Source organism: Uranotaenia lowii, chromosome 2, assembly GCF_029784155.1.
Source record: "Uranotaenia lowii strain MFRU-FL chromosome 2, ASM2978415v1, whole genome shotgun sequence".
NCBI classification, from domain to species: Eukaryota; Metazoa; Arthropoda; class Insecta; order Diptera; family Culicidae; genus Uranotaenia; species Uranotaenia lowii.
This window is the reverse complement of record NC_073692.1, coordinates 282286432-282313263: the sequence shown is the minus strand read 5'-3', so window position 1 is coordinate 282313263 and position 26832 is coordinate 282286432. Positions and strand designations below refer to the sequence as shown.

The 26832-nt window shown below is 38.0% G+C and overlaps 1 protein-coding gene across 4 annotated transcripts in view; it reads left to right on the top strand.

The window, feature by feature from the left end:
• Positions 1-26832, top strand: part of LOC129745917 (fat-like cadherin-related tumor suppressor homolog) — a 740130-nt gene that overhangs the window by 637600 nt on the left and 75698 nt on the right. For all 4 annotated transcript variants that reach the window (XM_055739309.1, XM_055739308.1, XM_055739307.1 and 1 more), the window contains one exon: positions 3739-3922. In XM_055739309.1, coding sequence (XP_055595284.1) covers positions 3739-3922 — 184 coding nt within the window. The remainder of the gene's footprint in view (positions 1-3738; positions 3923-26832) is intronic.

The window sequence follows — 26832 nt, the reverse complement described above, 5'->3', positions numbered from 1 at the left end:
CAGATATAAGATGATCCATGCTTTAATAACAAGGTTACGATCGACGGCGACGAGCTGGACGTAGTCGAAGACTTTGTCAATCTCGGCACACCAGCCATGAGATCCGGCGGCGAACCATCAGCAAAAGTCGTGCCTAGTATGGACTCCACAAGCAAATGCGGTCGAGAAGACGTAGATCGCACGAAGTGTAACCTGTACGTGGCGGTTGTTCTCTACGGGCACGAGACATGGATATTGCTCAAAGAGACACTGCGTACATTCGGAGTATACGAGCAACGAGAGTTAGGAATCATCTTTGGTGACGTGCAGGAGAACGAAGTGTAAATGCAAAGGATGATCCACAAGTTCGCGCGACTTTAAGATCACCTGGTGGCTTGGCCGGTTTTGGCAGAAGCACCAATCGCTGCCGGACTACTGAAGGTGACGTCGATGATGGACTCACTCCCATTCCTGTGGTAGGTCCTTTTATCGGGCACATTCCCCAGGTCGTTCTCCCTTGCCAGGGCTTCCAGTAGAAGCTATCTCCAGTTGTTTGCAAGGAAACTACCCCATTCTACGGCCCACGCGTTGAAGTCCTCGCCTATTACAACGAGGCTCCTTCCCTTGGAGACCTTCGACGAATCTGTCCATGACGCCAAACCTCTCCAGAGACCACCTCGGGGGGGGGGGGGGGGGGGGGGGGTGGACGTAGCAGCCACACATGAAGATCTGACCATGGCTATCATGAAGCCTTCCTCTCCGACAGACACCACCTGTTCCTGTAACCCATATCGCGGCCAGTTTGGCTTTATCTTTATCGGATATCCAATTACTGCCATCCGAGGTCCTGCGATACGGGTCTGCCACTAACGCCACATCCACCTTCATTTCATATGCCATCTGCCGCAACAGCTGATGTGCTGAGTCGTTGAGGTTGAGCTGGACTGCTTCTATCCCCGCGAAGATGCAGCCGAGGCCTTTTGAAATGCGGGTCACCTAGGGTTGCCAGCCCTCTGTCCTCCACCGCAGGGGAGACACTTTACGTCTTTGGTGCCACTAGCCGCAACAATGCCCTTGCAGGCGAATGATTTGTGCCCATATTCTACGCAACGGAAGCACCTTTCCGGTTGTTGGAGGCTGGCTATCAGGCAGATAGACCAGCCCACCTTTAGCCGCCCACACTTGAGTGAGGCGTTTGCTACCGCAACCGGGAGTTTCACAAAAACCACCGGTGTTCCGGATTTGGGAGGACCTTCCCGCATCCTGACCGAAATCTGATCCGTTCCGATCTGACACAGATCTTTCAGCGCATTCTTAACCTTAGCATCCGTGGCTATCTCGTCGAGGTTTTTGACCCTGACGGTAATCGTGGTGCTAAGGGCACGGATTTCCGCAGCTTCGCCAACCATCTTCTGAGTAAGCGCATTGTACTCCGCGCTGTTCACAGTCGAGCCACGTCGGAGTTCGAGGATCATCTCGCCGGAACGTGTTCGGCGGATTCTCCTGACAACCCCTCCTAGGTCCACCAGTCTATCGCTTAACCTCATCTGGCGGAGGACATCGGCGTGCGTTCCTTCTGGTGTCTACACCACCAACGCTTCCCCATTGTTCCTGACCCGGTTGGATTTGGGCTTGGCTTTGGCCGTCGTGGCTTTATTTTTCCTTTTGCGCTCAACCGTCTGCCACCCGATTGGCGCTTCGGGAACTTGTCCTTTCCATTCCCTTTCTTTCACGCCCGGATCCTGCCGAACCTTAGGATCCCGGGCACGCTTTTTCAAGGCTCCTGGCTTCGTCTCTCCTGGAGACCCTATTTTTCGCTTGCCGTTTCCGGCAAACTCCCCTTCACCATCCGTTTGCACGCAGACGCTGACCTTCTTTGGTCGAACTGTATTCGCCCGCAGAGGGGTCACCACATCCTCAGGTGCCTTCTTCTGGCACTCAGGTGCAGTGAGAAGGCTCACCTCTACTCTGTTCGCCTTGACGAACATCGCCATCACGTTGGCGAGTTTCTCCCGCAATTACTTGTGGATGTTAGACTTCTTTCTAACACAATCCACAAGGTCCTGCATACCCGCCATTGCCACCGCTAGCTCCGCAGGGGTCTCAGGGTCCTGAAGCTCCGGAGAGCTTAGGAGTTTCTCGACATCCTGCTGGACTTTGACGAAGGGGTCTTCTGCCTCCTCAATATCTGCCGGCGTCCTCAACGGCTCGACGAGTTTCCTAACAGTAACAATCTCAAATGAGAATTGCGCAATCCTTTTCCAAATCCGTTCCGAACTCCTCGGACTGTGCGACACGATTCGGATGATCTCACCCGTGCCACACCTAGCGCTCGATGTGATCGCAGATCCATTTCCGCTAACTTGTTTTTAATTCGCACAAACCAATTTCAAATTGAAATAAATACATTGTAAAAAAAAAAAAAAACCAATTTCAAATGTGATTTGCGCAAGTGGAGCGTGATATTTTTTTTTAGTTGGTAACCACAGGTGGTAAATCACGGTTTACGGATTGTATTCCAAGGCACGGCGAGCCACCGCGTCCCCCTAGTTTGCTGCTCTGAGTCCATGGGTACAATGGGAAGACTCATGATATACTCCGTGTATACCCCTACTCCCTAAACTCCACCTGGGGCCGCAGACCTGGTTCCCACCTCGAACTGTTTAGTACACTATGCTTCAATAGTGGGAGCTATTTTCGCTCTAATGCTCGCCAAGGCAATACTCATTAACGAGACCACTTTCAGCCAAACCTCTCATCCTTACGACTCGACGCCTGAACTCTCCTCTAACGACGAACCGACATCTCCTCGCAATGACTCGAGATTCCCACTCAAACCTCTCCTCTTCGCGACTTGAGGCCTCCTCTAACGACTCGAGATCCGACCCCTCTTGCATCGACTAGAGGTTTACCTCTCCTCTGCACGATTCAAGGCCCGATCTCTCCTCTAACGACTTGAAATCTGACCTCTCCTCGTACTGACTCGAGGTGACCACTTGTACCCCTCCTCTTGTTGATACAGAGCCTGGTCCCTCCTCTTACGACTCGAGACCCGACTCCCTATCGAAAAGACTCGGGGTTGACCACACAAAACTCTCCGCCTGGAGGTTCGAGGCCTGACCTCTCCTTTAACGACTCGAAGCCCGACCTCTTATCTTCAGGGTTCGAGGTTCGCCACCTTGCCCGTCGTGTGCCAGATCGAGAGCAGCTTATCCTAGACTCTCGCCTGTCACGGCACACGCGCGGGACTTAACGAAACGATCGTTGCCTTAGAAGACAAGGATGCTATCCTCTAGGCCACGATCTGTTGGCGTACTTGGTTCGTGGTATCTTGAAAATTGAAATTGAAACTTTTCGAAAGATTTGTTAACGAATCTTTTAAGTAATATCTTAGTTTCGAAATTTATACCGAAATATTTATAAACATTAAGCAGCATACAACGTTCAAAAAGATAAAATAAACTACAAAAAATGTCTATTCAGGCATGAAATTTGTAACCGTCAGATAATTATTCTAGCATTCTCGAAGCTTTTTTTTTTGGGAGCTTCAACCATTAATCTAAAACTTGACCAATCACACCTAAACGAGAAGCTCTTCGAGCGGTATGCAAAAGCAACCCTTCAGTTTCGCCTCGCTAAGCCAACAGCAGTAGCCTTCCAAAGCGAAATCCTTCCCCCACACCCACAAACATCGAGAGAATATATCCATCAATCTTACCGGTCCCGATTCCATTTTTTCTACCATTTTTTCTTTCGCAGGTGATTGACAAATCTATGCCGGTGTTCAGCAAACAGTTTTACTCGGACACGGTGCCGGAAAACATCGAGCTTCACTCGCCGCTCTCGGTGGCGATCCAGGCAGAAAGCCCACTGGGCCGGAAGCTGATCTACAGCATCGTCAAAGGGAACGAGCTGGAGGAGTTTGCCGTCGATTTCAACACAGGTACGTACCCCAGAACCAATGTCCTGGCTCAGATCCGGGCGGATCCATTTATTTTCAGCGTCACGGAGCTTCACTACTCTTTTGGTGGGCTGAGTCAATTTGCAATTTGGGGTTTTTCAGGTGTTTTTTTTTCTAACAAGGAATGATCCTGGGAGATATTGATTAACTTGCTTTAGAATATATACATTCGAGTTCTTAGCAATATTTTTTAAAGAAACAGCCTTCCAATTTCGGTTTCAGCAAAATAAAAAAATTCCCTGCTTTCATGACAGCAAGCAGGCTAAAGGAAACATTTCAGCTTAATCTGATTGTATTAGGGAATGTCTCAAAAATGACAAAAAAAACAAAACCAAGATGGCAAAAAATGACAAAAATGTCAAAAATGCACAAAATGATTAAAATGACAAAAATGATGATAATGACAAAAATGACAAAAACGACAAAAATGACAAAAATGACAAAAATGACAAAAATGACAAAAATGACAAAAATGACAAAAATGACAAAAATGACAAAAATGACAAAAATGACAAAAACGACAAAAACGACAAAAATGACAAAAATGACAAAAATGACAAAAATGACAAAAATGACAAAAATGACAAAAATGACAAAAATGACAAAAATGACAAAAATGACAAAAATGACAAAAATGACAAAAATGACAAAAATGACAAAAATGACAAAAATGACAAAAATGACAAAAATGACAAAAATGACAAAAATGACAAAAATGACAAAAATGACAAAAATGACAAAAATGACAAAAATGACAAAAATGACAAAAATGACCAAAATGACAAAAATGACAAAAAAAAACCAAAATAAAATGACAAAAATTGGCAACAATGACAGAAACTACAAAAATGACAAAAATGACAAAAATGACAAAAATGACAAAAATGACAAAAATGACAAAAATGACAAAAATGACAAAAATGACAAAAATGACAAAAATGACAAAAATGACAAAAATGACAAAAATGACAAAAATGACAAAAATGACAAAAATGACAAAAATGACAAAAATGACAAAAATGACAAAAATGACAAAAATGACAAAAATGACAAAAATGACAAAAATGACAAAAATGACAAAAATGACAAAAATGACAAAAATGACAAAAATGACAAAAATGACAAAAATGACAAAAATGACAAAAATGACAAAAATGACAAAAATGACAAAAATGACAAAAATGACAAAAATGACAAAAATGACAAAAATGACAAAAATGACAAAAATGACAAAAATGACAAAAATGACAAAAATAACAAAAATGACATAAATGACAAAAATGACAAAAATGACAAAAATGACAAAAATGACAAAAATGACAAAAATGACAAAAATGACAAAAATGACAAAAATGACAAAAATGACAAAAATGACAAAAATGACAAAAATGACAAAAATGACAAAAATGACAAAAATGACAAAAATGACAAAAATGACAAAAATGACAAAAATGACAATAATGACAAAAATGACAAAAATGACAAAAATGACAAAAATGACAAAAATGACAAAAATGACAAAAATGACAAAAATGACAAAAATGACAAAAATGACAAAAATGACAAAAATGACAAAAATGACAAAAATGACAAAAATGACAAAAATGACAAAAATGACAAAAATGACAAAAATGACAAAAATAACAAAAATGACAAAAATGACAAAAATGACAAAAATGACAAAAATGACAAAAATGACAAAAAATGACAAAAAATGACAAAAATGACAAAAATGACAAAAATGACAAAAATGACAAAAATGACAAAAATGACAAAAATGACAAAAATGACAAAAATGACAAAAATGACAAAAATGACAATAATGACAAAAATGACAATGATGTCAAAGATGAGAAAAATGACAAAAATGACACAAATGACAAAAATGATAAAAATGACAAAAATGACAAAAATGACAAAAATGACAAAAATGACAAAAATGACAATAATGACAAAAATGACAAAATGACAAAAATGACAATAATGACAAAAAATCAAAAATGACAGAAATGACCAAAATCACAAAAATCACAAAAATTACAAAAGTTACCAAAATGTCATAAATTACATCAATGACATAAATGACAGTTAGGACAAAAATGACACATTTTATTGAATTTATTCTACCGAAGTTGCGAAAAACGGTTAGTCTTTTGTACCAATCAACAAAATGTATATGGTTGAGTTTAAAAAAACGAACATTCCCATTTTCGCTGCCACCCTAGGTGTCAGTGTAGAAAAATTTAAAGTATCAAAAACGACACCAAGCTAGATCGAGTTGACGAACACAAAAAATAAGTCCTGATAAAATGGAATAAATCTGCAGAATTCCGTTCGCCGCCGGAGCCAATCGGTATCAACATGGCTCCTGGGGGGGGCTTTTTACACAGAATGGATGAGCTCTGTTTGTTCCAAGGGGCTGAAGAAAGCAAAAGTTTCCGTACCAAGTTTTTGGTCAAGAAACCTGCAGGAAGAAGAAAATTGAAACGAGTGAAACACGTATACGGGCAACATGGCCGTCTTCATTGCAACAATTTCAACCAGAGGCAATTTTTTAATAATCCTTAAAATGATATCTGCGGTTCGGGAACGTCAAATAAAAGGATCTTTGGTAACTTTAATAAATTATGGTTGTGCACAAAATCCAGAGTTTTCAGTATAATCCTTGTTAAAAGTGATTATAAATTTGCACTATGACAGCAACAGATGCGTTTGGCATCCAAAATGTTACCCTATTTCGAGTCTGTTATGGGGTGAAGTGTTTAATTTCGGGAACCACACTGGCGTTCTGGTACCAAAAATTTGGTACGTTGCGTTTGTATGCGATTTGACAGCTGGTTCAGTCCTCTGGTTTGTTCACCTGTGTTCGAAAGCTGAGACAGGACTCCTGTTCTGCGTCCAGGGGCAGAAGAGTGAGAATGAGAGGAAAATAGGTATGAAGATAAGCCACCCGCACACGACCTCGATAACTGACTGGTTGCGTAATGGAGCTGCCTTTTTTAATTTTTCAGACCGTTAGATTTCATTTGCCTCGCAGGGATTTTCGCTCCTCCTGGAGAACTCTTGATGTGATTAAAAATTCAATGCTCGAATGCGAGCTGAGCTCCTTTGGCTTTGGCGATTTGCTGCACCTGAAGCGGCAGCGGCGTTCGGAAATTGTGGGAACGGAAGTACAAAAGCGAAAGTGGATTACCTCCTACGAGTTTTTTTCTGTAACTGCTGCAGTCTGCCTTTCTCTAGCGGATCCGTTGATGCGATTCCAGAATTGCAGGTGCGGAAGATTGCAATTAGAAGAAGCTCCCATCGAACGACGCGACTTGAGTCTAACTGACTATGGCGACCCGGCTTCCCAGTAATTGCTTTGACTTGAGCTTGTGGGAGCTTCCCGAATGCACTTCATTTGTATTCGTTTGCTATCCATTGCCATTCATTGCCAGCTGGATGTAAGCTCGCTCCCACGGACTGATCAAAGTGTTGCTGCAAGGGTAAATAACAATTTGTCGAAGCTTACCAGCGCAATGGCGATCCCTATCTCTAGCAAAAGAAAGAATTCCGAAAATTGCAATTCAATCAGCAGTTTTTTACCGGCACCCACACGGATTTTGTGTGCTTTGAAAGAGAGTTTATTTGGCGTGGTCACTTCGTGACTGGGCGTAGAACGTTAGGTTAAATAAAAATAAAAGAGGTGAATGCAAACAATTTGCGAGTAGTAAAGCATGGATCACTACAAATCTGGACGCATTAAAACGGGTCTATCTCGGAGCTATATAAACGAAATAAAAATGTTTTGTACTTGAAATGTAGGGTTTTTATTGCACTTTAAAGGAAAAATAATAAAAAAATTATTCCGATGTTGTTTTGATGAATTTTCGAACTTTTGGTTGAGTATCACTCATTATAGTTTGAACACCCTATTCGCTGACCTCAGCGGCCATTTTGTTCCACAATCTCTTCATCTCTGTTGCTTCCCGAGTCGTCCTATCATTCTTCTTCATCTTCTGCTTGACAATTGCCCAAAATTTTTCGATAGAGCGGAATTGAGGGCAGTTGGGTTGGTTGATGTCCTTTTCGACAAAATCCACCCGTTGGCCGAATACCACTGTAGAACCTCCTAGCTGTAGTGGCAGCTTGCCAAATCTGGCGAAAATTTAACTAGTCCTTTGTGAGTTCTAATGTACAAAAAAAAAAGTTTTTCAGGCATTCCTCCTTGTAAATTTCGGAGTCCATGGTCTTGTTTTTCACAAAAACCGGAATTTTTCGTCCGCAGCTGCAAATACCTTGCCAGATCAAACACTTTCTTGCAAACTTATCAGCAAAAACGAATTTGAAGTTGCCGGGGACATCACCATGACTGCAGTGCACCACTGCAGTGGCTTTACATAATTTTTGGCCAGAAAGCTGCCCAAAATCCATCTTCACGTACGTTTCGTCATCCATGAGGATGCATTCGTCGAACTTCGTGGGAATCTTCTTATATAACTTGCGGGCACGTCCTTCGGCTACTAAATTCTGCTTCAATGTCCGGTTTGGTTGCTTACTGGTCCGATAGGATCGTATTCCTTCGCGTAGACGAATTCTGCTGACGGTGCACCGGTCGGCGTTGAATTTCTTGGCAATGTCATAGTCCGACTACCCTGTGTTTTCCTTGATCGTTCTCAACACCTTCAAATGCAGTTTCCGATCCTTAATTCCACTATGACGCTTGGTATGAACCTGCCGATCTATAGTACGCATCTCACGGAAACGTTTGAGAACGCTACACACGGTTGATTTGACCATTTTTAACGATTTCGCGATTTTTGAACCCGACCACGTCGGGTTTTTGACGTGGGTGTTCAAAATTTATTTTCATCTCGCGGCTTCCATCACGTGTAACTTTTTTGAAACAGAACGAATCGTAATGAAATTTTCAGCACTGGTAGAAGAAACATTCCTCTACAAAGAGCTGCAAAAACATTCCAGATCCGACAACTAGGAGCACTATGGTAAAATAAATAGTGTGTCCAGATTTGTAGTGATCCATGCTTTATAACTCAATTTCAGCTCCACAGGTTTTGTAAGCTGAGGGAGTGTTATAAAAGATTTATAAGAGTTTTGCAGCAAATGAGATTCGTTCTCAGTGCAAATTAACATTTGAGGAGAGAATCACTTTTCCACTATAAGAGATCAAGTGGACAAAAATCGGAAAAGTCGTCAATATTTTTTTTATATATTTTTGAAGGATAGTAGACCTTTTGATCAAGAGGAGTCCATAATTTTGAAGCTGTAAGAGGTATTATGATCGATATATTGTTATAGTTAACAAATTAGTTTTGTTATTTTATTATTGTTGTTGTAAAGAATAGTAAAATGTCGTCCTAACATGAATCTCTTCAATCTCTTGAATCTCTTCAAAAAAAAAAAGTAAATCGTTTTCCATAGAGATTGTTGGAGTTAAAGGGTGTTCGGATCAAAAAGTGGTCAAACTAAATTGCGTGTAAATCGATTATTTGTTCCTCATTAAAATATCAAAGTATCTTTCTTTTTGAAGATCAATATGTATAAAAGACGGAAAAAATATTCAGTTAAGATTACGGTCGACCTAGTCCAAAATGGCGAGACTTTCGTTTGGCGCCTACCATTAGATTTTGTACAGTAACCTGATCCACTTTCTTGGGCGTAGAACGCCAGTTTGCTTTGCACTGCTTTTCGCTGCTTACAGTTTTATGAGTCTTCTTAAGGTTTTGCTCAACTATCGTCCAATATTTTTCGATTAAAAGAAGTTCTGGTGTATAAGAAGGGTTCTTATTCTTGGGCACAATCTGAATGTTTTTAGCGGCATACCACTCCGTGGCTTTTAAATAATGACATGATGCCAAATCGGGCCAAAACAGCACATACAAGTCATGTTTCTCCAAGAAAGGCAGTAAACGCTTTTGAAGGAGCTCAGAATCCAGGAACAAGCGCTTGATGACGATTGTCGACCTTAAGTCAGCTCCTCTGGCGGCAGAAAACCTAGCGAACCCTGGATGTAAAGTCTGCTTCATTTAATATTGGAACAAATTCTTTTGCTCATTGTGGCGCTCCTAGTGAACGGATTTTTTCACCCACGTGTCGGGAAATTCATTACCTTTCACCATGTATTTATGGCATAACACCAAACGATAGCATTTTGTAAACAACCGCCATGGAAGCCGAACGGAGAGATCAAATTGTGCACAGTTTTCTTGAAAATCCATTGTTGTCGGCATCGAAGCTAGCTAAACAGCTTAAAATGCCCAGAAATACCGTATGGCGTGTTATCAAGCAGTACAAGGAAACATTGACGACGGTTAGAAAGCCGCATTCGAAGCGTCGGAGTGGAACTGTCGACCGGAAACTGCGTGGGAAAGTCATCAAGGCCGTCAAGAGGAATCCCAATCTTTCAGACCGCGATTTGGCCAATAAGTTCCAGGCCGCTCACAGTACGGTGCGACGAATTCGTCTCCGGGAAGGAATAAGGTCATTCCGAGCCAGCAAACAGCCAAATCGGACGCTGAAGCAGAACAATGTGGCCAGAATCCGTGCTCGAAAGCTGTACGACCAAGTGCTGACCAAGTTCGACGGATGTAAAGTCTGCTTCATTTAATATTGGAACACAAACAATTGCGTGTAGTTCAGTCATTTATTAACGAATTCATAATTTGTTTTTCATACAAATGTAGCATTTTCTTTACTCTTTAATAAAAAAAAATTAAAAAAAATTATTCATTGCTGTTTCGAAGAAATTCTCGTACTCGTACTCGTAAGAAAACTGTGTACAATTTGATCTCTCCGTTCGGTTTCCATGGCGGTTGTTTACAAAATGCTATCGTTTGGTGTTATGACATAAATACATGGTGAAAGGTAATGAATTTCCCGACACGTGGGTGAAAAAAATTTCCAAATCCGTCCACTAGGAGCGCCACAATGAGCAAAAGAATTTGTTCCAATATTAAATGAAGCAGACTTTAGTTATATCCTGATGGTATCTCGCCTCTGCTCAGGTTCGCCCCATCCCGTCCATTTCCCGTATGATGAGGTCGTACTCGTAAAAAGTGACGACAGTGGGTCGAACCTCTTCATAAGGAGATTATTCAAACGCCCTCGCATTGCGATGATTGTACTCGTACCTTTTACAAGGTAGGAGTCGCAGAGGATGTCAAGGCGTCTTTTATGAAATTAACCCCAACAGTTTTGTTCAGGACATCATTGTTGAAGGCCATCACAAGCTCATCCATCGCAGCGACCGCCTGTTCCATCCGCCTCTGGAACCTTACAGCGATGTCGGCGTCCTCAATGCGTCAGCAACGGCAGCGAGTCCACTTTCTCCGTCGGAACATGGATCAGGGTGTGGGACAGCTTGAGCCTGACCAGACGTCTCTCAAGACGCACCTTCCAGGCACCGAAGATCCCCGCTCTACCGTTGAACAGCAGTTCTTTCGAGAACCCAGCGGCCGTGTGAGGTAGCGCCAAACTGGCCTTGGCCTGAGGTAGCTGCTGGCCTCCGAGGGTTGGTTGACCACCAACAGCCTGCTGCGATGCACCCTTCGAACTTTTGGTTTGTCTCCGCAGTCCAAAAATCAATATATCGAAATACTACATAAACATAAACATAATTTGTTGCTATCAAATAAGACAGAGTACTATCTGTATCAGAAACTGATGACATAATCATATTTATTCTCGTCAAGTCATGTTAAAAGGTCAGGTTACAATAGTGATTGATATATGGTTGGATTATCCATCCGTCATATTGGCAACACTTCCCTAATGATTTGCTATCCGTTCAACTGGAATCAATTCCGGCGAGCAAAATTTCTGAGGCCGAAATTCAGCAAAATTTGGCTCAAATTTGGCCAGCTAGAAATTCAGCAATCAATTTAACAATTTTTTTCAACTTAAAAATTAGCGAACATGGGAAAATGAGCCGAATAATTTCACATTCATAATTTTATTGCACTTTTATTGGGATTTTCACTTTTTTTCACAACACTTATTCTTACTTTGAATGATATTTTTCTTCCGGCGCTTGAACTGGGATGTTCCGGATGACGGTAATCGTTGGCCAACAGAAACCATTAAAAGTTTTTATTCTGCCTGGACTTCGCAACTTTTCCGTCCATTGTCTTCCATTGATGACTTTCCTCCACTGGCAGCGGAAACCTGATAAAAAGAAGAATTTAACACATCAAAATAAGAAAATGAATCTGCTGAATGAATAAGGCGGCCAACAAACTTCGTTTTTACTAAAATTAAGCAAAATACGCTTTTTGCTATCGTGTTAGTAATATCACAAAGAACAGACGTACAAGCTCAAACAAAAAATCTGCAAAAAAGTCTGTAAAATTTCAAATGCTGACGTTAAAATACGTTAAAACATTGCGCCGCTCAGTAGTTACAAATAAAATTTTCAAATGCCCAATTTTCGAAAAGGCGTAAACGTATATGCACTTAGACGGGTTCAATTTATTGCTAAATAAATGCAAAAAGAGTTACTTTTGACTAAACAGAATTTCACTTTCTTTATTTTGTACGGTTTATACTTATTGACATTTTTAGGTGAGTGGATCAACTCTTTTTTTTAAATTAACGCAACGTTCCGGGTTATTTTTCTTCACCCATCATCAGATGTCTCCCAAAGTAACCGGAAACGTTACGTAAATTTAAAATTAAAATTGTTACTCTAACCGAAAGAAGTCAATAAGTAAAAACCGTATAAAAAGTACTGGTGATAATCTTTTATTCATTCCTTTATTTTTGCACTTCTGAGAAATGCGAATTAACTTACTTAAACTTAAAATAAATGTTTGCACTTCATGAACGGTTATCGTCAGAGGACGAACCGGCTTTATCCAGTCAATTAGGAACATTCTTGACGATCAGTCTTACCCATCAGAACTGATTCGAGACATCTCAAAGCGGGTACTTTTCAAGTACCACTTTTGCATCTTATTGTGCAAAATTTACCACTTCTAGCTTGAAGGAAATAGCGATTAACTTTTAAGATATTTTTCAATTATGCAACCGATTTAAAGTTTTACGAAACTCCAACAGAAATTTTCTTGAAACATGCCAAACAGTTCATACGACCTATTCAAAACTGCCCAAATTTTTGTTTTTTTCTCTAAATTTGGTTTTGACAGTTCTCTTTGGTGTGTTTGGAGACATCTGGTGGCCTAGCCAAAAACAAAAATTGGATCAAAACGATTGTTGGAAATTTTACACAAGTTTCGTAGGCTAGCTTGTACGTTTGTTCTCTGTGGTGAAACGAACTTAATTGCTATTCGAAAGTAACCGACTATTTTACTAAGTGCAGGCCCAGAAATTTTGTGTGTACGAATTCACTCTTTGTCGGTTGTAGAACAATAGCGAATTGACGACCTCTCTCACTTGCGACTCTCTGTTATTGTTTACATTTGCCACGCGGTTCGTCAGTCCGGAATAATCGTCTCGGTGCAACCCCCTGGCAACTTGACAGTTCTGGCGAGCTTCGTGTGCCTGATTAAAATTCGCAGATGTCGCATGTGAACCGCTTGTTTACATACTTTTCGAGCCATGCGTATGAAAAGGCCACATCATCAAATGTTGTGTGGATCATAAAATTCGATTGAATGAAAAAATGTTCCAACCGAAATTATTATTCTCATTCAATATTCTACCTATTTATTTATTGTATAGGAACAGTTTTCCATAAACCGAAAAATGTTCTGCTATAATTTGAAAATTTTGTTATACTACAATTTTCATATGTATCGCAGTTTATGAAAATCACACGATGATTGTTGTGGTAACGTTTTGATTTACATTTATTGTGTACGATCGTCATCAATAGTTTTGGTAGAAGGGGTTCTTTTCTAAAAAATCTGTCGTGTATCAGTGAATTATTTTGATCAGTCTAGAAGTTTTAAACCTAATAAAGGACACACAGATTTACGTCTGTGTGCCGTTTGCTTCGACTGAATTTTTGAAAACAGATTAACTTTACGTATGACTGAGCAAATTTTCAATTTGAATCGTTTTTTCATTTGTTGAATCGATTAAAAGATAACATATTTCCATATGCGTCCTTCCGACATGTTAAGTCGTTTGATTTTCGATTTGACAGAACCAGAGAACCAGAAAAAACTGGCACACGCGATTTGTATGGGAAACGTCAAGTTTCCAGGGGGTTGCCTCGGTGTAAACATCGTACAGTTCGGTCGTCGCGAGTGCAGTTCAACAAAACTGAATCAAAAATTACTGCAATTGGTGCATTATGCGTTATGCCATCACAAATATATCATAAACTATAAATTTTCAAACGTTTTTATTTGATTTTTCATTGAAAACAAAGATTTTTCAAACTTACCCCTTTTTCTTGGTTGGACGAAAATCGCATGTTTATGTTGCTCTAAAAATAACTGGTGAAACCAATTGTTTTTCTAAGACACAAATGCCTCTAGGATGGTAAAGTGTCATTAATAAAACCTTTAAAAAAAATATATTTTTCTAACTACGTCAATTTGATGTCCCATCATCATTGAAACTTCTGATACAAAAGCGGTATGATTCTCTGTGGACATTTAGTTTTTAAAAGCCAAGTGTTGCATGATGCCTTAAGCCTAGTCCACACTAGGAGACGGTTCGTCTCGAGACGGTCTCAGCGTCTCCCATTTTCTACGGGAGACACTGAGACCGTCTAAGATTTCCAACAACAACAACAGGCAACAAAGTTCGTCTCATAACAAAAATCGCAGTTCATGTTGCATAGTGTGGACTAGGCTTTAGTTGACAGTACTCGAGCTTTTAAAAATATGCAAGGGGTGATACGAAACCGACCAACTGACCCAATTTTTGACAGATCTTGGAAGTTTCAAAGCCTTTAATCCCAGGGGGGTGACAGCCCTATCCTTTGTCATTGATTTTGACAACCATCAAAATTACGGGCCCACGATTTTGTGGGCCCATAACAAACCTGACATTTTGCTGTCAAGGAACCGGACTAGATGTCAAATCCTAGAGAATTATGAATGATTGCACACTAACACAACAATCGTTCTGGTTCCTCTTTGGTTGAAATTTTGACTTTTTCAACTCTGTACTGCTTTGAGAGGAAAACACCATAAACGTTTCTCCCGATGGATAGAAAAAAAGAAAAAGATTCTTGTTCGCAAGAAGAACCAGATTGTCACCCCCCTGTTTAATCCTCATCCATCCCAGAAATGTTTACCCGTAACAGTCCCTGGAGTGTCATTTTAACACTTCTGACAAAAACCACTATATCTCTCTCGTGTTTTTCAACCAATTTGTACAAAGTATATAGTTTTAGCGATGACGTAATGTAGCTCAAATATGGTTTTCAAGCAACATTTTTAAAACACTGCTACCTTTGAAAATTCGCCAAAAATTCTGTGTTTCGAATTTTTTAAATCTTAAAATGCTAAAATTTGCCAAATTACGTCAAATTTCAAATTCTCTTTGTCAACATCTATCTGATGCGACTTCTACAATTTTGACATTTCGTTGATTAAAAAAAAACGGTTTTTACACAACTTATTTGCATTTTTTGTGTTCATGATGTTGAAATATTAAAAAAAAATCTATCCTTATGTAGAACGTATAACTTCTAACTTCAGCTTTCTTGAACACTAAGTGAACAATTTTTGAGAATCCGGTGCTGATCTACAGTCTTTTTTTTACAAAGTATGTTTTTTTCGGATTTTTTTTTCTAACACTTTGAATGGCGGAAAACTAAAGTGCTGTAGCTGAGTATTGTACTAGAAACATATTTCTCGCGTGAGTTTTCATTACGTCGTATGAAACAAAATGTAAACAAACAGTTTTATTGCAAAAAAAATGCAAAAACTGACATAAACTAGTCGCAATTTCTTTCCATTTAGAATATTTGTAGCCTGGACAATACATTCTATATGTGAAATACAAATTTTACTGTTGTTTTGATAGCTTTTGCAACACTTTTATGTGAATTCTTAAGATGTTTCATACGACGTAATGAAAGCTCACGCGAGATTTGAATTACGTTAAGACATCTCTGAAACTATAAAGTTTGTAAAAATCGGTAGAGCAACAAGAGAGCTATAGCGGTTTTAAACGAGACGTGTCAAATTGACACTCAAGGTCTGATTAGGAAGTTTTTTTCTGGGCTTATAGTGTGCGTCTATAAAAAAAAAATAGCGATGCAAAATTAAAAACTTTAAGAACCCAGTGAGGGCTTCCGATTTTTTTTTTATTTAGATGCACCCGAATGAAGTCACAAGCCGCCAAACTTCCAATAGTGTCAAATTGACACTCAAGAGTGGATTTTGGTTAAAGAGTAGCCAAAACTTAGCGTGTGTTATAGGGTGGCCTAAAAATGTACTATGTCTGGGATTTAGGGGGCTCAAGCTTCGAATGATAGCTTAGGGTGTAAGAAACAAAATTTTGTTAGGCAGTGACTCAGAAAAATGATGTTTAGAGGTCGCACTGGTTTGATTTTTGGAAAAAGGCCATTTTTCGACATTTTGTCCTAATAACATTTTCAGACCTTCAAAAAGTATCGAACATGTGTCTCTTATATTTTTTAAATTTTCTTTATAACGTGAGTTTTAAACTAAAAATTTATTGGGACTGTTTTGGACTCTCAATTTGTATGTATGATTTTTTAAATTACAAAAAACTATGAATTTTTGTTAAAAAAAATTCACAATTCACAAAAAAGGGTACTTTTAATTAAGATTTTCAATCAACATTGAATACAAAAGATGCGCAGCGTTATGATGTGCAACTTTGCAGAAAAAAGTATATAGCTATTACTTGTCGTTAAAAAGTTATTCAAGCTTTTCTGAGTGAAAAAGTCACAAATTTCAAACTTTTGCTAAGAATTGCTTTATATTATGATGTGGATGAGTATAGAGCATTCTAAACTTCTGATATCAAACTTTTCTATCATTTTATCGATCCTTCAATCAGCTGGAACAACCATGACTAGTTTCTAGATTTTTATTTTAAATTTATTTAGTGGTTGTAGCAATAACACATTCACCAAACCGTCACCCAAGTATGGGTAACAGGATCTTCAATCAATAAAAAATCTAGAAACTTGAAAAGGTTCTTTCTGGTGATTTAAGGATCGATCAAAGGATGAAAAAATTGATATCTGGAGTTTTTTTGGTTCTTAGATTGCTTGAAACTCACCCATATCATAATATAAAGCTATTCTTAGCAAAAATTTGAAAATTGTGACTTTTTTCCACAGTGAAACTTGAATTTCTTTGAAACGACACTTTACACTTTCTTCTGCAAAGTTGCACATCATAACGTCGCAAATCTTTTGAAATTAATGTTGATAAAAAATCTTAATCCAAAGTACACTTTTTTGTTAATTTTAATTATTTTTTTTACTAAAATGCATAATATTGCGTAATTTGAAAAATCATACAAACAAATTAAGAGTCCAAAACAGTCCCAATTGATTTTTGGTTCAAAATAGAGATGTACCGAATATTCGGTCGGCCGAATATTCGGCGCCGAATACCGGCAAAAAACCGTTAAGCCGAATATTCGGCTCACCGAATAGTTGAGCTAGGTATTCGGCCGAATAGGCCGAATAGGCCGAATATTAATTTTTTAAAAATTAATTTAAAACAGACTTCTCAAATTTTTCAACTTATGTTGTATAATTTATAAAATTATCAAAAGTACTGTTGAAAAACCTTCAAAATCATCAAAAACTTATGGTTCAGTTAAACACTTTTGATGTATCCTTGTATTGTTCACTGTAGATAGCTTTATATATATTTTTTATATTTTATACAGGCTTGTCCAGAAACCAAATGAAAAAATCGAGAATAGTTAAATCTAACCGGAAGGCCACAAATTTTTTTAAACTTCCTAGATTTTACTCGGGTTTATTCAGATTTTTTGCTAAATCAAATAAAATAATCAAATATCTTGTTGAAAACTTTAAAATTTGCTGTTACATAACGATTTTTAGAATAAATTTATTCGTTTGATACGATTTGATCACTGCTGTTGTAATTCGATGAAAACTTAAAATTTCAAGTAATTTTTTTTTCTATTGTATGTTTGAGAATAATGCCTAGTTTTTGTACAGATGTTCCCTTTTTTACAAAAAATCGTTCAGACCCGGCCTTGTGGATAAAGTTTAAAGATCGTCGTTCTTTTTGGCAACTTTTTTGATGACATCTAGCAGAAATTAGACATTCATCTTATTCGATATAAAAAACAATTTCAAATAACTTAACACCTGTTTGACATGTTTTGTCCCAGATTTCACTGGAATCCAATCTTTTTTGTGATAGACGTCCTAGAAGCGACAAGTCATCTGACGTCCCTTCAGCTAATGGTGACATTTTGAAAATCAAAGAGACCTCTACTTTAAAAAGATCTTATACATCTGGTTGGATACAATCGACTTAAAAACATGAGGGACATAAAAATGGCAGAAGTATAAGATTTCTATTAGAAATAGCAGTAGAAAAAGAAGTATTTCTATTGAAAATTCATCAGAGTATTCGACCGAATATTCGGCCGAATATTCGGCCGAATATTCGTTTGGCCGAATAGTTGGAAAGGTCAATATTCGGTATTCGGCCGTTCGCCGAATACCACTATTCGGTACATCTCTAGTTCAAAACTTATATCAGAAAGAAAATTTAAAAAAATTTAGAGACACATGTTTGATACTTTTTTAAGATCTGAAAATGTTATTAGAACAAACTGTCGAAAAAATAGCCTTTTTCCAAAAATCGAACCAGTGCGACCTCTAAACATCATTTTTCTGAGTCGCCGCAAATTAAAATATTGTTTCTTACACCCTAAGCTATCATTCGAAGCTTGAGCCCCCAAAATTCCAGACAAAGTGCAATTTTGGGCCACCCTAGTGTGTAAGTCAGAATGTCACTCAGCCTGTCAGTCAGTCAGTCTGTCAGTCAATCTCTCAGTCAGGCCTATGACACAGTGAGTGCGATGCGATGCGAACCGGCGAATGCGATTCACATTTGATGAAAATGTATGTGAATCGCTTAAACCTGACATACTCAACGCGGCGAAGCAGATGTCAATTTGTTCCGCCGCTCGAGTTCGCATTGACCGCGTTCGCCAATTCGCATCGCTCTCACTATGTCATCGGCCTCAGTCTGGCATTCAATCTGTCAGCACTGACCATACTGTCAGTCAATCTGTCAGTTAATCTGTCAGTCAGTTTGTCAGAGGGTCTGTCAGTCAATCTCTCAGTCAGTCTGTAAGACAGTTTGGCATTCAATCTGTCAGTGAATCTGTCAGTAAAACTGTCATTCAATCTGTCAGTCAATCTGTCAGACAGCTTGTTAGTCACTATGTAAATCAGTCTGTCAGTAAGCACAGATGAACAGTAAGTCAGTTAGTCTGTCAGTCGGTCTGTTAGTCAGTATGTTAGTTAATCTATGAGTCAGTGAGTCTATCAGTCAGTCAATCAGTCAGTCTGTCAGTCAGTCAGTTATTTTGTTAGTCAAGTTAGTCTCTGTTTTACTGTTAAGATAGTTTTCAAGATACAAATCTTTATTTTTAGAACTTGTTTTATAGAATTCAGAAAATTGCAAATATTATTTTTATATCTGAAGCTGACTGAATTTAAATTTTACAGGAAACTATGGTAATGTTCAACTTTCATGCATGCAGCTTTTACTCAGGCTCAAAAGTCAAAATGTTTGTCAAATGTCAAAAGTCAAAAAGTCTACTGCTGAGGAATGTTTTCATCAGACACTCGATGTGTCGAATGTCTGGAATAAAAGTCCATTCCATGTAACTCATACAGTAAAAAAAACAAACAAAAATAAAAAGTCAATTAAAATTTTCAATTTATGCATTTAAATTCAATATAACCTGTCCCCTTCATCAGTATCGGTACCGATTTGCGTAAAGCGCAGCTTTAATTCAATAACAAATCCCACTGGAGGAGGTATCCAAGAATAGATATGTAAGTCGGTGAAGGAGGAAAAAGAAATGCCAACAAAATAAAAACCTTGATTCAAAACCCCAATGTGTATTTACCAGACATACAATCAACTGCAAGCAATGGAACCTACCATTCCTTATCTTTCGCACGAGGCGCTTACAGAAACTAGATAGGAGGTCCTATAGGTAGCTGCAGCAAATTCTATCCGGTCAGGTACCTACTGAGGGGAAAAGAAAAAGGGAACGAGCCAGAGATAAAAAAAAAAACTAACGAAAATAACTAGTCATTTTGCCGGTTCCGGAAACAGCAAAATCTGCGCGCTCCCAGTTTGCATAGCTGCAAGAAATGTTTCTACTTTACCGGGACTTTCTTTTCTTATTTCTGTTTTCGTTGTTGTGTTGGAACAGTGGGCAAATTAGGCTAAATTCATGAAGTTACTAATATTCATGATATATCAAAGAAAGAGAGAACATATACCGTAAATATCATAGATTTCTCGAAAAAAAAATACAATGGTATACCGACAGAACTTTAATCCGCAATTTCTGCTTCAGTACAACGACGCCCTAGCCAATTACACCACGGTGAACGTGACGAAATATGCTCTAGCATGCATACCGTCAAACGGGGCATCATGCAACAGCGGGGTTCGATGCAACATTTATATAACACTACATTGAATCAATTTTTAATTTAATGTATTGTAATAAAGTTATCTTTTAATGATAACAAAATGATGATGACATAATTTCTCGCATCTTAAGCTAGTAGTCTTAAGTTTTTTATTTTTATGTAAAATTTGAAAAATCGAGCAATAAATGTACAAATTTTAACGTTTTTTGATGCCGAAAAAAACTTTGCCCAGTATGACGGAGCGGCTTGATAAAATTACCTACAAACTTTTTACAGGTTTCCTCATATTATACCAACATTGTTGGTGTAAAAATATTTTTCGAAAAATCACCCAATTTTTTTAAATGAATATTTTTAATATTCAGTTAGGTGTCTGGGGTTAAATGCAACAAAAAGCTAATCAATGAAATACCTTGTAAATCTCGTTTCCAAGTGTTGGAATATGAATGTTTTGAATCACGCGTTTGTAAACATTTTAATTTCATTCATCCAAACATTTATTTTTATGATTTCAGCTTTTAGAATTTTTCGTAGTATTATTTAACCCCTAAATGTATGCAACATCCTTAATTTCAGAAAAAATGTGAAAATTTGTTTTCACAGACCCAAAAACTACTGCAATTGGTGTTGTCATGCGTAATGGTCTTTAAGACATCGCAAATATATAAAAAATTATGAATTTTCGTACGTGTTCATAAGATTTTTCATTAAAAACAAAGTTTGTTGCAAGTTACCCCATTTTCTAAGAAGGGTGAAAATCGCATGTTTTTAGAAAGTTAAAAATAACTGAAGAAACCAATAATTTTTTTAACTACGCCAATTTGATGTCCCAGCATCCTTAAAACTTTTGATGCATAAAGGATACGATTAACTGTGAACATAAGTTTTTTAGAAGCTATTGAAGTTGAAAATTGTTGCATGTTGCCCCAGTTGACGGTACATGTCTATCTCCATCGATCGACTGGTGGATCTCATATCGATACACGCCATTATATCTCGCATGCTCGCAACCAGCGATGCCACACATACCGATTTTCCGGTATTTATACCGATTTTTGAGCAAAATTTTAACCAAGAATCGGTATATACCGATTGCCGATTTTTGGCAAAACATACCGATTTCATACCGATTTTTAAGATTTTAACTCAAAATTCATTCCACTTCAACATTTTCACTTCATTCAAGCAATCATCGTAAAGGTCCCGTAGACAGAAGACAAAGTTCGGTAGCTGGCGTGGCGTAACTTTGATCTGTACAACTTTAAAGTGTTCTGCAAAGATCTTCACGGCTCACTCTCATAATTCGTTCAGTTGTCCGCGCTGTTTTGTTCCTTTGTTCTGTCAAATGATGCATTATTATGCATTATCTGTTTTCTATCAAACCTCTACACTTGTTCCTAAAACAGGAAGCCTTCTCATGTGCTTTTCGTCTACAGGCAGTTGGTCTCTGGCTGTCAGGAAATATCGAAAGATCATCGAGTCATACAAATGTGTGGCCCGAGTTAGTTAGATTAAACAAGTATAATCTAGCGCCAAACGATTTAACACTCTCGAGTAGTTTTCCCTACATGGGGTTCAAAGTCAAATTTCCTTCTCCTCAAGAATGGTTATCAGGTTTCGTAGAGGACCAAATGTCCTCTCATATTGTATTCTATACTGACGGTTCATTATCAAACGGCCGTGCAGGTGCAGGAATTTACTGTCACGAGTTGAACATAGAATATGCTCAACCTCTAGGAAAATATTGTACAGTCTTTCAGGCTGAGCTATATGCTATTATGTATGGAGTGCAAATTGCACTTCAAAAGAAGATTATGTTCAGAACAATTTATTTCTGTTCAGATAGCCAAGCAGCTATCAAATCACTCAGTGCTTCCAGTTCTAGATCAAAACTGGTAATCGCATGCCGGAAAGCAATCGAAGAACTTGCTGAAGGTAATGGATTAAACCTTCTATGGGTACCCGGACATAAGGGAATTTTTGGAAACGAATGCGCCGACGAACTCGCTAGAGCTGGATCGGAAAAGGAATTTTACGGACCAGAGCCGGCTGTCCCAATATCGCCATGTTGGTTCAGAAACCAAATTCAAACTTGGTCCTCTAACCAGCATGAACGATACTGGGAAGAGTTGGACACTTGTCGTCAAACTAAATTATTTTTAGAAAAACCATCTCCAATCATATCGAGTTACTTATTAACTTTAAATAAATCTCATTGCAGCATCTTGATCAGAGCACTCTCCGGTCATTGTAAACTCAACTATCACATGCACAACATTCAGCGTGCTGAATCTCCAGTATGTGGTAGTTGTGAATCAGATGTGGAAGATCCCTTCCATCTTATATGTAACTGTCCCTCATTTGCCAGACTACGTTTTCGTACTCTGGGATCTTACGCTTTAAGCGAATCTGAGTTTAAGAAATTAAACTTAAAAAACATTCTATCATTCCTTACCGAATGTAGAAAAGAGCTTTAATGCTAATAATCCCTAGTGGAAAGGCTTTATGCCATCTTAAATAGATTGAATTTATTTCTTCCTTTTATAGGTTTTTCAGGTTTCTCAGGTAAATGATGAAATCTTGGTTAAAAAAAGGCTAGGCACAATTTTCCCGTATGTTTGGATAACGTGCCGCTATTAAGCCTACCCCCATTCTGATACCTGATACCTGATGGTACTCAACCTCAAAGCCAATGGACTAAGCTCAAGGCTGATATTTGACCTTCTGCGACTGCCAATAGAAGTTCCTTAAGGTCAATCTCAATTGACGATCACATTAAAGCTCTTATCTCGTGAGATGCTAACTTTTCAAGGAAATACATACACCGTTTGAATATAATCATAATCCTTGTTCAACTCGCCGCCAGATGGGGTAGGTCGAGATTTGAAGTGCATTCAGATACACGGTATGTAATATCATCGGTATAATCTTCAATCCTTCTGCATCTTGTTAGCCAAATAAATTATATCATAAGTACCTAGACTGCAGAGATCACAGAATTCAATACCACACCAGGCAAATTGGGTTTCAGTTATAGTAAAACTATGAGGCGACATCCATAAATTACGTAACGCAAAAAATGCACTTTTTTGACCCCCTCCCCACCATATGTCACAAATCGTAACGCTTCGATGTACCCCCCTATGAAAATTACGTAACGCTGACAATTACCCCCCCCCCCCCCCATCCCATTTTATCGTATTTTAAAAACTGATTTTCAAAGATAAAAAAAAATTAACCCAAAATTTTGAAGGTTCTTCAAAACGGAATTAATATCTTAATCGCTGATACTGATTGATGATAACTCACTGATAAGAGAAATTAATTGTCTTATTACGAGTTGCTCTATGCTTGTTAACTGATGATTTACCTTGTTTACTTTATTCTTTTCAAGCAGCAAAAATTGTTATGAAAAATATACTTCACTTCTCTTCCACTTCACTCCAATATTCGTCGGAATTATCAAAATTGCATTTTTTAAATCAGTTGAGAAAAAATAGTAGTATTTCCGTTTTAAGATTGTATTGAGTTCTTGGGAGTAAATGTACTTAATATTCGGTTTTCCAACGGTTATTTCACGGATATCCAATACACATGTTTTGAAATATGGAGTCTATCTTAAAATCTTTAAAGAGGAAAAATTTCAAACCAGTTTCAATCTAGTTGAAGTTTACAAATTTGATATCAGTTTGCTTAGTGTTCTGTACAAATTGCATGACATCTAAAAAACTGCAATTAAATTGAAATTTTCAAGGAAAAAATCGTTACGTAACGATGAGCATACCTCCCCCCCTCCCCTATGTCACAGTTCGTAACGCTCGAGCTTACTCCCTCCCCCCCTAGGAGCGTTACGTAATTTATGGATGCCCCCTGAGATATTTAATCTTTTTCGGAAGAACATCTTCTTTAAGAGCACATCTCTCATTTATTTTCGCATAAAATTCTTGGATTTTCATATGACAAATGCGTGATTTTTCATAAAATAAAATTAATTTTTATTGGCTATAAAAAAAATGAAGCAACAACTCTCTGCAATCATTTCTTTTTGTAATCGCTGGAACTCATATCTAATACTAAAAGCTGAATTGGCCAGATTGGCGAAAATACATCAATAAACTCAAGTTGGGCCCATGTTTACCTCGTACGCCAAAAAGTCATTGGATTTGTAAGTGTTTACTAAATTAAAATTTCCTTTAGGTTGACCTGGTTCTATTATTGCCTCATCAAATTTATCAAATTTACATCCCACTTTAGCCAAACATCAAAGTTTCAAGTTTTTACGTAATTTATATGCCTAACCAACGTGTAACCTGAAGATGCTCGCCATGCCCCTATTTTTCTTATCAAACGGTAACTTTTAAAATAAATTTCCATTCAGTTATGAGTACTGGAAAGAAACACTTATTTCGGATTTTCTGCTGAATTTTCATTTGTGATTTTTGCTTTCGTCAGCAATAGAAGATAGTTTTAAAATAAAAAACCAAAATGTGCTAATTATAACAAATATAAAGTTCTGTTAAAATTTCAAAACCGTCATTTTCTGTGAACTAGTGTTACCTAGAACCAAGTTACGGAGAAAATGCAATAATTATATGCTAAAACACAATTTAGTCAGCTAGTTTTGAACTAAAAATGAACATTCATAAGAGTTCTTAGACTTGCTATTTATTGCAAGCTTCTATTTAAATAAAAATACGTTAGGAATTTGAAAATGTAAGCCTTTTTGAATATCCACCTCAAATACCGATTTTCATACCGATTTTTAGGATTTACATACCGATAAAAGATTTTTTTGGGTTTCAAAATACCGATAGAAATGTGGCATCGCTGCTCGCAACGCTGGTTGTGTGATAGAGAAAAAACCGAGAGTTCAATAGTGAGCAAAGTACTCATGCGAAATTTACACACTCCATGTAATAATCGATAGAAGATCCAGCAGTCAATCGATAGAGCTCGACATGTGCGCATGCTGGCGAATATTATGTAATTGGCTAATTCGCCCTTGTACTGGAGCGGAAATTGCGGGTTCAAGTCCTGTCGGTGAGCCGTTGCATCTTTTTCGAGAAGTGTATGATATCTATGGTTTATGTTCATGTTTGAAAAAAAAAACAATTAATGCATTTTGATGGATTACAACTTTGGCCAACTGTACCTGCTGTATAAAAAGTCCCACTCAAAGCGGCATTATTTGCAACTATAGAATACATATACCATTTTTTTTCTATCTTCAATATCTTTGTACAGCATCAACAACGTAGTCGTTCAGGAGCATTGTGCGGAACACAGTTCCATTGTTTAGCCATTTTCGTTTACCCTCTCGCTTTCTTACAAGCCAACCCCACGAGCCAAGAATAGCCCGAATGGATCCTACAATTCAGCACAATTTTATTATTTTCCGTTTTGCTGCAAATTATAACTAAACCGGAAAATAAGGCATTGTTATGGAGGATCTGTGAGGCAAATAATGTAGGAACCAGGCAGAGAATTTTTCGTGACGTTTCGTTCCTACCGAACATTTGGTCTGACCTTGCTCCCTTCTTGGTTTGGTTTTGGGATGGCCAGAGGGATTGGAGGTTTTCCCGCCACGGAAGGAGTGACAATGAGAGTGTGCTTTCGAGACACTCCACCCCAGGCACTTGAGAGGCTGGGCTGAGCTTTTACACCTTTTTGCCTTCTCCTCTGTGTATACTTGTAGACATTTTATTTCGACAGTCGCTAGGTATGAATTCTATCAGTATGTCTATTGTACATTTCGGGAGTTTAAATTGTTGCTGGACATGGAAAAAGGTTTAAATTAAGTAAAATAAATATGACGTTTGCTTTGAATCCTCTGTAACAAAATTTTAACCGTTATAGAAATTTCGATTTTCATTCAAAGGAATTAAAGTGACAAATTAGGAATTGTAGCATATCCATTTGAATTTGGGAAAAATAATAGTAACTTGTGTGAATTTCACTCATTATTGTTCCGGAACATTCAAAATTCACACATACTAATTCTTAGCAAACAAAAGTTCCAAATTAAGTTGAATGCGTGAACACAATGTTCCGCTTATGCTGAAATATATCTACAAAAAAGAATGGCCATCCAATCATATTGAGTTTATTTAAATAATATATATCAACATACCCCTAAATAATTATGATTGACTGTTTCTGACAGAAACCCAGACACTAGGTTGAATCAAACAGGAGGTTATGTTTGTACAAAAAAAAAATCCTTGCACGCTCAAACATTCCAAGCTGATTCAACCTGGCAAAGAATTTTTCTGTCATGTAATGATTCATTTATGACGGAAGGGGAAAAATTTTAATCGGGGATTAT